At 39.9% G+C, this 12,537-nt stretch overlaps 1 protein-coding gene across 1 annotated transcript in view; it reads left to right on the forward strand.

Moving 5' to 3' along the window:
* Positions 1-12,537, forward strand: part of tcf7 (transcription factor 7) — a 78,356-nt gene that overhangs the window by 53,751 nt on the left and 12,068 nt on the right. The window contains exons 5-9 of the mRNA XM_054625283.1: positions 4,742-4,835; positions 8,810-8,899; positions 10,298-10,417; positions 11,216-11,378; positions 12,410-12,517. Coding sequence (XP_054481258.1) covers positions 4,742-4,835; positions 8,810-8,899; positions 10,298-10,417; positions 11,216-11,378; positions 12,410-12,517 — 575 coding nt within the window. The remainder of the gene's footprint in view (positions 1-4,741; positions 4,836-8,809; positions 8,900-10,297; positions 10,418-11,215; positions 11,379-12,409; positions 12,518-12,537) is intronic.

Here is a 12,537-nt window from a genome sequence, read left to right on the forward strand (position 1 = left end):
TTCTGGAATAGTTGCTAAAAAACTACAAAACCCAGCTGTTTTAGGAGATTATGAGATTATTTCTTTAAATGACATCTCAAGTATGAATCAATGGGCCGTGACACTAATGATACTTTGTTGTTATAGAATATTGGCCTCATCTTTCTCTAATAAGTTCTGTTTACTTTCATTTCAATATCAGTTTTCATTTCCAAGCTAAACATTGCTTAAACCCTTAGCTTTTGCTATTACAGTAATTTGTTTCCTTTTGTTAATAGAGAAAACAAACAAAAAAAAGTACCCTTTGTTTTATCATCAGATGACTAATGGCGAGAGTGGGAGTTACTCATCTTAAACACGGCATGAGGAAAAATGAGAAACTGTTCTGGAAATGAAATGCGCTGAATAATAAAACAAAAATCAACAGTCATATTGGACGCTGCATTTATGATCTGTGGTTCGACACTGTAAAGAAAACACGCTTGACTTTGGATGTTTGCTCTAAATAAAAGTAACTTGAGTAAAAGTCGTCTTCACTCATTACCGCCCTTACTGTAAGAAAACACTACAAAGTTTCTTCTGGTCTTTGGGCTCTTTTATGTACACCACACAGGCTGCTCGTCAAGTCATTTAAAGGCTCCGATGCAGCATCACTTTCACTCTCAGTGGTTATAACCACCGCAGCACGATTATCAGCGCAAAAAAAAAAAAAAAAAAAAAGGAATACTATTTTCAGCTCGCCGTGTCTCGTTTTAACATGCACACGTTTACAACGCCAGGTTTGACTCAAACAGTTTCCCTTTTTAACGTCGCGTCCCGAGACGCCGCCATGGAGACCATGAGACAGTCGCTTTAGCTGTCATTAGAAGGCCGCTTTAAAAAAAGGGGCATTCCAAAGAAAACTGCCCCATTACTGGTGATAATTTTCCCCTTTAGGTTTCCCAACAACAAAACAGGGCTTTGAAAAAAAAACCAAACGTGACTTACAGAAACCAGCGTCGACGAACTGACAGTCAAAATGTTGAAGGATCTCTGCTTTGATGTTTGCCAATACAGTCATTTCTGGGAAGTTTATCTCTGTAACAGAAGAAAGTATTAACACTCATTGTTATTATCTGTTATGAAAGGTTAAGTGGGGCGTTCTGTTGAGTTCATCTGAGATATAATCCAAAGACATTCATTCTCACTTTCATCCTGTACAATGTTAACATAGACAGAAAAATCTATACTAGCCTGAGGGCACATTCAGCCTCATGATAGCCCTCTGGCAAAACAACTAAATGGCCTACGTCAGTGTGCTGAAATATACTGAAACTGTTTTTCTTTTCTTTATCTAGATATTTATTACCTTTTTTAGACTCTGATGCTACATTCATAAGTAAAATAACATGAAAATTAGTCTTGAATGTCAATTTATTTGAACTAAAACTGCTCAGTAAAAAGATATTTGACATAATGTAGGGAAATAAAGAATATTGCACTGCTTTTTGTACTTTATTACTGAGACAGGACTACACTTTTTTTAAATGATCATTGTGGCAAACCTTTTCTCAGTTTCATAGGACTCAACCCTGATATGTAACCATCAAATGGGTGCATGTTATGGCCAATAGTTTCATTTATTTCAATCATGTTTTGTCCGTCATTTGGCATGGCTCAAAACTACTACAATACCCATGAGCCTCAGCCACCGTTGCTACGGGAAGAAGACAGTCATCGGAGTGAATCAGAGCGGTAGATGATTCAATACTCTTGGTGGAAGGATTCTTTTAATATTGACTCATAATTCAAATTTTAATAATTTAAAGCTGCAGATTATGTTTTCAGGTTTCTCAACAGAGTAATCTTTAGCTTCTGCCTGACGTAAATGATGCATTTAAAACAGTTTTTAAGCTCTGTAAGTGGATGTTTATTGCCAAAATGCACCTTGGGAGTTGCAGTCAAGCAGGCTTTTCAAAGGCATTTGTTACTGTTAAGATATGCGTGCTAAAGGCACAAAACGTTGCACTTATTTGATTGTTGATGAAGGACTGAGCTGCACAAAAATGCTGCTGTGCTCTCTTGGACATAAGTGTGGAGTCTGTGTTTTCTCACGGTGTGCTGTTGTCAGTCTGAATACAGCCTGAGGGTTAACCCTGCGTTTACAGTGAGTGGAATTTACCCTGATGGAGATCTCTATATGTGTCTCAGTTTAACACATAACCTCCATGATGTAACGGTGACACATGCAGACCTGTGATGGATCAGATGTTACAGCAGCCATCAGAGAGCAAAAAGTGGCTTTTTTTACAAAATCATCTCATGTTTGTAGAGATTTGTACTGTTTAGCGATATGGCCAAAATCTTTCATCCCATAAAAGGTCATTTCATATCTCAATGACAACAAACGTCACAGTGTTTTCTGTTTATTCAATAAATAAATAGTCTATATGATATAACCACATGGAAAAAGCATATTTTTGTGTGGATTAAATACTTGACAAATGAAAACTAGAGAATATATTTTTCATTTTCTTAAGAACTAAAGTCAAAATTATCAGATATTCCAACACATTTATGTTGATATTTGCTTGTTATTATAAATTTAAACGACGTAATTAAGTATCAAGACGTATGAGTCCATAAAAAGAGGATAAATTATCTTATTGAATTATCGCCCAGCCCTAGTTTGAATACAAGTCAGTGCGTTAAGTCTTGTATAATATATGGTTCCCAAACTGTTACTATTTTGTTGTAAACAAATTTGATTCATGCACTAGCATTTTGAAATATGATTAAATTCCCTTTTTTTGTGCCATCAATTAGCCTGCTACGTCAAAAATGATAGTTTTACTAAATAATCTAAAGCTTCAATTTCAGTTTTTTTTTGGAGGACTGAAGACTTAATTTGTTCAAACAACTCACATTATTAAAATAGTAAACACATGCAGTAAAGAATAGATGGATGAGTGTGAGGAAAGAGGAGTTTTGCTGACAGGACAGGTGGATATGAAGACGACAATGAATGCAGGAGAGATCATAAATGTAGTGGAGAGAGGGGGTGGCTAAATTCTGGGAATGGGCGAAGGAAAGAGGGAGAGGTAGGAGAGGTGAGGTGAGGAGGAGGACAGAGAGAGGAGGAGGCGTAACAGAGGATGAGGGAGGAGAGGAGAAGGGAGGAAGGGCGTGGCGGGACAGACAGAGGGGGGGGGAGGACCAGAGTGGTGAGACGGGTCGACTGACTCAGTCACATTCCTGTCGTCCAGATTTATGGCGGCTTCGGGGTCCTGAAAAAGGCCCCGGAGCCACGGCCAAATTACAGTCATCTACAGCATTCCTCTGCTGCAAACACAGGTTAGCAGCCGGGCCGAGCTAAGTGCTAGGTGCTGCCTGTTGACAAATGACTTCCTTTGAAGGGCACAGAGAGAGAGAGAGAGAGAGAGAGAGAGAGAGAGAGAGCACATTTAATATGTTAGAGGGTTAGAGAGACAAGCTGTCTGTGTTTTTCTTTTGTCGGGGGAAAAAACGTGTTCGCCAAAAGTAGAAATGAAGACGATGAGAAGGTTTGTTTGTGAGCATGTTTGGGTGCTTGTCTGTCCGTCTGTCTGCTAGTATGTCTGTGTGGAGATCTTTAAGACTTAAGTCCTGGTTGATTTAGAGTTTCTATTTGAGTGGAAACAATGGAGTTGAATTCAGAGTTTAGCTGTCTGGAGTCTTTTTAGGGTTCAAACTTGTCAAAATGGTCATAAATAATCATGAGAATACTATTTTATTAAACTTTTTCTTTAAGCTAGTGGATTACATTTCACTAAATCCTGTCGTTAGCTATGGACAACATTTCCTCTAAGTCTGATGTCTCATCATCATCATTGACATCTTCACTAATTTTCACTACACACATCAATTAGAACGTTTTTCTTTCATCTGTTTGGTTTTTTCCAACAACAGCGCTCTCATTTTAGTGTAGAGCGTCCAGTTAAATCCACTAACACACCGATATTTGATGCCTGAGCTTCAAGTTTTAAGAATGATGTGCATAGTTAAAAAGAAATCTGTGTATGCAATGGAGAAAAACTGTATTGCAGCATTTATTTCCGGGAATGTTGACACAGACAACCAGTTATATAAAAAAATATATAAATTATGCAATACTTTCAGGAGTGGGCAATAAGCTTTATCACAGTTGTGTCACCTCCTTCGGCCTTAACAGACATTTGTTTAAAGAAACTACAAGGAACTTTAATTTTGTGTAGATTTGGTGTGTTTCCGCACACACACATTCACACACACACACACACACACACACACACACACACACAGTATCACACTAACACATGCACACTCTCGGAGACACACTGTGACACAGGATGGGAACAGAAGTGTGTGACCTGCGTTAAGGCTATCTTTGTGTTTTAATACCAGGTTCCCAGACTACTAATAGCGCTAATAGCCCATCAGACCCGGGCTGGGGGCCACTGACCTAACGAGTGTGTGTGTGTGTGTGTGTGTGTGTGTGTGTGTGTGTGTGTGTGTGTGTGTGTGTGTGTGTGTGTGTGTGTGTGTGTGTGTGTGTGTGTGTGTGTGTGTGTCTTTAAAGGACAGAGACATGGCAGCATCTATTTAGTGTGTCTGTACTTATGACGTCTTTAGTGACCAAATGCAAGAGACAAAAGATGTTAATACATGTGTTTATGTGTTTGTGTGTTTGTGTTTGTGTGTGTGTGTGTGTGTGTGTGTGTGTGTGTGTGTGTGTGTGTGTGTGTGTGTGTGTGTGTGTGTCCAGGCGTGTCCTCCAGGCACCACCAGTCCCAGGACCTCTCAGGGTACTACTCCCTCCCTCCAGGCGGCGTCGGCCAGATTACTCCCTCCATGGGCTGGTGAGTCACTCACAGACACACACACACACACACACACACACACACACACACACACACACACACACACACACACACACACACACACATTTGTACATGTGCTGGTAAACTGAATATCTTTGCATTTGTGACTGTCGGACAAAACAAGGTAATTTTGATGGGAATGTTTTTGACTGTTTTCTGATATTTTAGTCACCAAACATTTAATTGATTCAATAAAAATAATAAACAGCAGTTTCATCAATAATGAAGATAATCGTTTGTTCCACCTGTACAGACATGCTTCTGCTGTGTAGTCCAAACTTAACCCGTATCTAATCTGAACCCCGAACCCTCAATCATTAATCTTTCCCAAAATGCATTCTGCTAACGTTCACAACTCACCTCTACCTTCCTAAACATCATCATCATCATCATCATCATCTTTATCATCATTATCACACACACACACACACACACACACACACACAGTGACCCGGGTCAGCGTTACATACATCATTGTCTCACCTGGTGTCAGCGCAGCTAACCCAAGGACCCCCGTTGTCATGGAAACCACCTCCTTTGATTCCCTGTGTTTGTGGCCTTCGGTCAAAACAAAGAGGAATGTGCACGACTGCAACTCTGTAAAAAACGAAAGAAAAATGAAACTAGTGTTGAGTCACAAACTCTATTTCATCACAAGTCCCTCTGCGTGCATGTTTTGACTAAAAGGAAAATTAAATTATCAATAAATTGACAAATGCTGTTGCCAAGAGAACATCTTAGCAACGAAGGAAAAGTCACGCAATATTACATCTGAATATGCAACTTGCAGTGTTCCTCCAGATGTGGTGGATTCTGGGAAATGTTGTCAGGTTCAGGTAGATGAATAAATTAGCAAAGACGCAGAATTTATACATCAAAATATGTGTTTTGGGTTATTTATCCACCACTGTGTGTTTTGGTTTCTCAGTGTTTTCACTTCCTTTTTTTGGGGATGAAGGAGCAGAAATAGCTCCGTCTCTAAAACGGCCACATCTGCTCTATATTTAGTCCTTTCATTCAGAGCTTCCATCTATTCCGAGTCGATTGTGAGCCGGCGATGTCCTGCTGTTGCTATTGTCGACTTATAATGTCAGACGTCCATTGATTTATGGATCAACGCAAATCCATTTATTGCAACCTACAGTATCTGTGCTTGGACCAAATCCCCCCCCAGGAGCAGTATAAGGCTTACATCAAATGTCATTTGGAGATTTGGAAGGGAAGCTTAAAAACTTAGTTTGTGCAATTCTTTGTACACATACATGTGTGTTTACGTCGTTTTTTCATGTTTCTGGAGGAAAAACTCTCTGTTCGTCCCCAGATATTCCTTAAGTCTGTGATTTACAGGCCTTTTTATCTTTTTCAGACACATCACTGTGGATTTTCAGAAATATTATTAACAGCTAATCTCCTTTAAACCAGATTATCTGCTTGTTTTGGCCCCTTGTAGTGTGTGTCTTTGTTGGCGGAGGAGGGGAGAGCATAGACAATGAGTGGTTAAATGTCAGATTGTTGTTTATTTGTTGTTTTCATTATTAGCCTGGTCTCCTGTTCCTCCATGACCACCTCCACATGTCCCCCGTTAGCTGCCTCGGAGCAGGAAGGAGAGCAGGAATTACTTGAGATGAGTTCTGTTTTTTATTGTGAGGATGCAGCTTTGCAGCGGCGACCGCTGTGGTGGGAGAACGACGCTCACAAACATGTTGCATTATTAAATACAGTGTGAAACGAGAGCTGAAGAGGCTGTTAGAAAGCCTCTTTAACTCCTATCAAGAAAGGCAGAGTGAGAGTAGACAGAGTATATGTCTTCTTAAAGAGACAGTTCACCCCGTAGTTTTATTCATCATTCTAGTGGGTTTTTGTTCTAGTTGCCTAGTGTTGAAGATGTCTGCCGTCTCTCCAATATATAACACCAAAACAATATGTTTGAAAATCTATTAAAATAATCCACAGACCACATTGTTAGCAGCTTTATGTCGGAACTACAGTTTAAAGAAAATAGTTCCTATGTGAAACTGCTTACAACAAGTTGACAAGCACTGATTTTCTTGAGTAACCAGGTCATGATTTCCTGGTAAGAGACATTGCTGTTGAGTTGCTCAAATGTATATTTTTGTGCAAGTGCACTATAGTCCCATTAAATCGGAGAGAAGGCAGATAGATTTCTCCAAAATCAGACAACTCACACCAAAAGCAATCTAGATTGATAAACAGCACTACAGGAAAGATGAAGAATATATATTTTGGATTTTGGGGTGAACTTTTGCCAACAAATGACCTCGACAAATGGGGTAAAAAGCCGTCTGTCATAGCGTTAGTTTAGGGTTCATAGTTTATATATAACTGTGGAATAACGGCACACAGTTTGAGATAATCTCTCCTGGAGGACATTCATAGTGTTGCACTCTGTGGTTCACAAGGAAAGTCACAGAAATAGTTGTGTAACGGATGAAAAAAAAGAGCCTTTAACAAAATACAGTACTTAAATAGCATCCTGAGGTCTTTTTGAGACCTTTAGTGTCAGATCAAACAGTTACTATAAGCATAAAGCTATTCCCCATTCACCTACATGTGTATACACATAACCTCTTACTGGATCTATCGGTTTGTAGGGCTGTTATCACCTTGCTGTCACTTGTAGACCAAGTTTAACTAAGAAATTGCACAAGGCGCTGCAGCGAGCAGAACAAAAGAGCAGGCCGCCTCGTTTTTCCATTTCATTCCCAGCATTCCTCTGTCCAGCCATGCCTGTCACATGGGAGGTATGTTTCTGTTTCAGTGTGGCGTCACCGTCACTCAGAAACTGTTGAAGTGTGTGAAGAAATGTGCCAAAGAACTAATGAAACATGCATTTTTGTTTTATGGATTCTGCAGCAGATCGTTAAGTGCTTTTATCTGAGCATCACTTCACCCGTGCTGTAGACGGTTAAAACAGGATTAAAGCAGGATCGGTCCCACGGCAGCTGAACCCAGAGATCCATGAGTCTCTCCCCCAGCTGAAGGCCTCTGCTGCTGGGCTTTAACTGTGTGTGTGTAGCGCTGCCTCCTCCTGGAGCTAAAGGACAGATACAGTGTTTGAGGAGGGGGAAGAGGAAGAGACGAGGAAGTGTGTGTGTGTGTGGTGATGACGACTGACTGTAAAGGTGATTTAAATGCTAGATGTGGATTGGAGTGCGTGTGTGTGCATATGTTGAGGCGTTGAGGGATGAGTCGAGGGGGGTGGGGGGGTTAGAAGTGTGGTTCTCTACATATCAAAGGCTGTTTCTTACATCCCATCCCCACCCTCGACCTCCCGCGGTGTGTGAGTGTGTGTGTTTCTGTTCCCGGTAAGCCAAGTATTGACACGCAGCTGTCAACAGTGCTGATCCAGACGCTCCGGGGGTGTGGGGGGGGGATCACCGTGCATCACAAGAGCTCCTACAATAGATGCTTCTATAGATGTAAAATAGGAATTAAACCACAAGATTTCACTTCATTGAACAATGAGATTTTGTCTTTTTTTTTTTTTCTTTTTTTTGCATCTTACAAAATACAACATATAACACCTTTTATTTGTATTAAAAGAAAAACTGCACAGGAGAGGTGGGAAGCTGAAGGCTTGTCCAAAGATCTCTCCTAAAACTCCAAGTTATATTAATTATAAATGATAAGAGATAGAATATTAATTGCAGGACAACAACGGGGAAATATTTCTTATTCCAGCTACATAATAATCAACATTAAAGCTGGAAGGATGTTTGTGAGATTGTTTAAAAGTTTAGATTCTCTTTATCACAGAAATGTGATTTCATAAGTGATTTCTTTTCTGATTTTCTTCAATATAAAATGATACATTTTCACTCAAAAAGGGCTAAAACATCCTCACAGGGGTCACCAAACTTTTACCTGTGAGCCTTTTTACCTAAAAGTCACCCTCTGTCGCCGTCTCTCCCCCTCCGCTGTGCTTGTGGCAGGCAGAGCCAGCCCGTCTACCCGGGCCTGTCCCCCTGTGGATTCAGGCAGTCCTACCCGTCCAACCTCTCCGGGGCCGCCTCCTACTCCAGGTATCGTAGCCCTCCGCTGGTCGGGCCGAGCCAGCACTAAAAGCCGAGAGAGAGAGAGAGAGAAAGCAAAAAAAGAAAAAAAAAAAGCTACGCTCTTGCATCATGGACTCCTGTTTATAGCACATTCAGTTATCTTTTCCATTCGCCGTGTTCAGCTTCTGTGAAAGTCCTATTGGAGCCGGTGTGCTGTAAACAGGACAAGTTCAGAGTTTTGCCAAAACAAGCCGAGTCGAGCTAGCCGCTGCTGCAGACACACACACACACACACACACACACACACACACACACACACACACAGATACACTCTCTTGAGTACCATCAGGGCTGCTTTTTTCCCTTGCAATTGCAATTTTTGTGTGAGATCCTGTTGTGCCGTTTTTTGTTCTTCAAGGACATTTGCAGGAACAATAAAAATAAGAGTGTGATTGAGATGTCTTCCTCTTGTTGTCTGCCAGGTTTTTTTTGCTTTTTTTTGTGCATTTTCTTTAGCTGTGCCTCTAATTTAATTTGATCCTGATCAGTCTCACACAGAACGTAAGTCGGTGCTTGCAAACAGACAGATGCTTTCTCGCCCGCAGCGCTTTTCTACACAAGGCCTCCTTCACACAGCAACTAAAGGATGTTTCTCATATAGTGTGTTTTAGACTTGTATCATATCACATAAATGGACATTTCTACAGTGAGCCAGATATTCACATGATCAGGATCCTCGATATCACACCTTTAACCTGTTGCTCAGACGGGAAATGTTTCCTCTGTATTCACTATTTCCCAGAAAAAAGCAATACTAACTTGCAAATCTTGATTTATACATTAATAGTTATGTTTTTCTGTTGCTTGTACCCTAAATTTGTCAAGTGCAGTACACCCCACCTTTAACGTTAAACCATACAGGTTAAAAACAAACAAAAGGAATATTTTTGGACGCAGTTGTTCACTCTATCTGCTGTCTATTTCTTCTTCTTTGACAAACAAGGTGCTGAAAAAAACTTCCTAAAATAACAAACCTTCTTTTAGTCTCAAACAAATAGACTTGGATCAAATCTGACCGAGTTCAGGCGTTAAAGATGTGACGGAGTATTTTCCTCGTCTCCTAACCTCTCGCTCTATAATGCTAGGACGCCCTCTAGTGGTAACAATTGTTCATGTCTTCACAAATCACACATTTTAAGCACCACACTCAACATGAACACCATCCACCAGATGTAAAAAGCACTTAACTATAGCATTTAAATCATCATTTTAGAAGCTTTTTACGCTTTTAGGCTCATTGCTCACAAAAAAGTGCCGCTATTGCTTTACAGCTCTCCGTCCTCTCTGCTTCTGACTCAGTGAATGTATCTGAACTGACTGTTATCCGTCTGTCTCCCTCCATCCTTTTTCTGTCACCTCCACCAGGTTCCCTCACTCTCTGATGCTGGGCCCGTCAGGCATGCATCCTACGGGGATCCCCCACCCGGCCATAGTGCCCCCTACAGGCAAACAGGAGCACGATCAGTATGACAGGGGCATGTACATGTAAGTATTGCCTCAACTTGATTTGTTTATTTGTTATTTATCCGACCCCCTTCAGCTTTTCTTTCTCCTCAGAACTGTTCATCCTCCTTTTTTCTAGCTTTTTAAGTTTCTTTTTTTACTACTGTTTGTAAAAACACCTCTTAATGCATTTTTTTCTTGAATGTTTTGCCTTTAATTTGGTACTTTTTTGAGGCAGTATTTAATATATTTCATTCTTTACCTGACAAATAAACACTTCAGTTATTACATATAGTAGGACAGTTATAGGAGTTAATATATTCAAAATAAAACATGAGGAATTCATTATTTCAGCTGTAGTCGACATGCATTTCCTCTTGAAGCAATAGTTTGAGATGTTGGAAAAAATGCTTGCTCGCTTTCTTGCCGAGATGGTTAGCTTAGCTTAGCATAGAGACTGGATACAGGGGGAAACTGCTAGCCTGGCTCTTTCCAATAATAACAAAATCCACTTTCCAGCATCTCTAAAGCTCACTTATTAACTCATCATATCTCGTCTCCTCCATGCAGCTTCGTATTTAACTTACAGACATGACAGTGCTATCAATATTCTTAAGTATCAAACTTTTTTTTATATATTTGTATTGTCTGATATGTTTCGTGAATCTATTGTTTTTTTTATCAAAACCAAATGTCATGCCTTGTAAACACAAACCAAAAGAGATAAAAAAAAACTGGCTCTGATTCTCTCCATCTTTGCTCAAATTCCTCACCTCCTTCCTCCTTCCACACTCCTCTCCCCCCCTTCTCTCCTCCTCTTCCTCTCTCCCCCCACTTCAGGAAGCCGCATGTGGAAGCCAAGCGGGAGAAGGAGCCCAAGAAGCCGGTCATCAAGAAACCCCTGAACGCCTTCATGCTCTACATGAAGGAGATGAGGGCGAAGGTCATCGCCGAGTGCACATTAAAGGAGAGCGCCGCCATCAACCAGATTCTGGGACGAAGGGTGAGGGATTCACACACACAAGTGAACGCAGACTAATCCTGTTTCCAGGTCAGCTTGTAATTTCACACATGAGGAACATGAGAGGACCGTGGTAACGTGAACTCCATTCCCCTCACATACTGGTGCTACTGGGATTATAAAAAACACAGACTGGTGGTACTGGGACCCTGAAGAACATTAAGACAGTAAAGTATGTTAAATGATTCATACAGTTCAGATGCAGATCGGGCTGTTTCGTACTAGAAGGAGCTGTGAGAAGAGCTTTTTCTACCAAACAAAGTCTAGGTTTGCATCCGAGGGTGGCACCTAAACTATGGAATGAATTAATGTTTATTCATATATCTATCTGCACCACTACTTACTTACTACTAACTACTAAAACTAAAAACACTGATTTTAAAACTGGCTTTTAACTGACTTTCATGTCATATTTTCTCCAGGACTTTTAAATGTATTAATTAATTATTAAATAGATTAAATAAAATAAAATGAATTTCATTTTTATTTTATTTTGTTGATCTATGTATTTTATTTAATCCATTTATTAATTAATTAATAGATTTAAAAATAAAATATATATATTTATCAATTTATTTGTTTATTTATTATTGTCATTATTATTATCAGTAGTATTATTTATTTATTTAGTTTTTTTATCTGTTTCATGTTATTTTTGCTTTACTTTTAACTTTTATTGTATAATTGTATTTCTGTCCCTTAGGTCATAAAGCACTTTGTAACTATGTTTTAAAAAAAGTGGTATACAAATTAAGTTGTTATTATTTTTATTGTTGTTATCATATTATCAACTCTCAGTGTAAAGGGAAAGAAATATATTTTTTGCAGTGTTTATCATTTTAGATATAAGGGGGAAAATCTATTCCTTTCATTCCCCTTTCAAACAGCAGTCACACCCACTAAATACCTTTCAGTACACAGTATGGGCAAATACCTACTGTGTGATAACTGGATCATAATAACAACATTTTCTCTCTTGGTTTTGTTTCGTTTTGTTTTGTTTGTGTCTCCAGTGGCATGCGCTGACCCGGGAGGAACAGGCCAAATACTACGAGTTGGCCCGGAAAGAGAGACAACTCCACATGCAGCTCTACCCGACCTGGTCTGCCCGAGACAACTACGTAAGCACTCCTCTTCCTAC

Source organism: Anoplopoma fimbria, chromosome 24 (assembly GCF_027596085.1).
Source record: "Anoplopoma fimbria isolate UVic2021 breed Golden Eagle Sablefish chromosome 24, Afim_UVic_2022, whole genome shotgun sequence".
NCBI lineage: Eukaryota > Metazoa > Chordata > Actinopteri > Perciformes > Anoplopomatidae > Anoplopoma > Anoplopoma fimbria.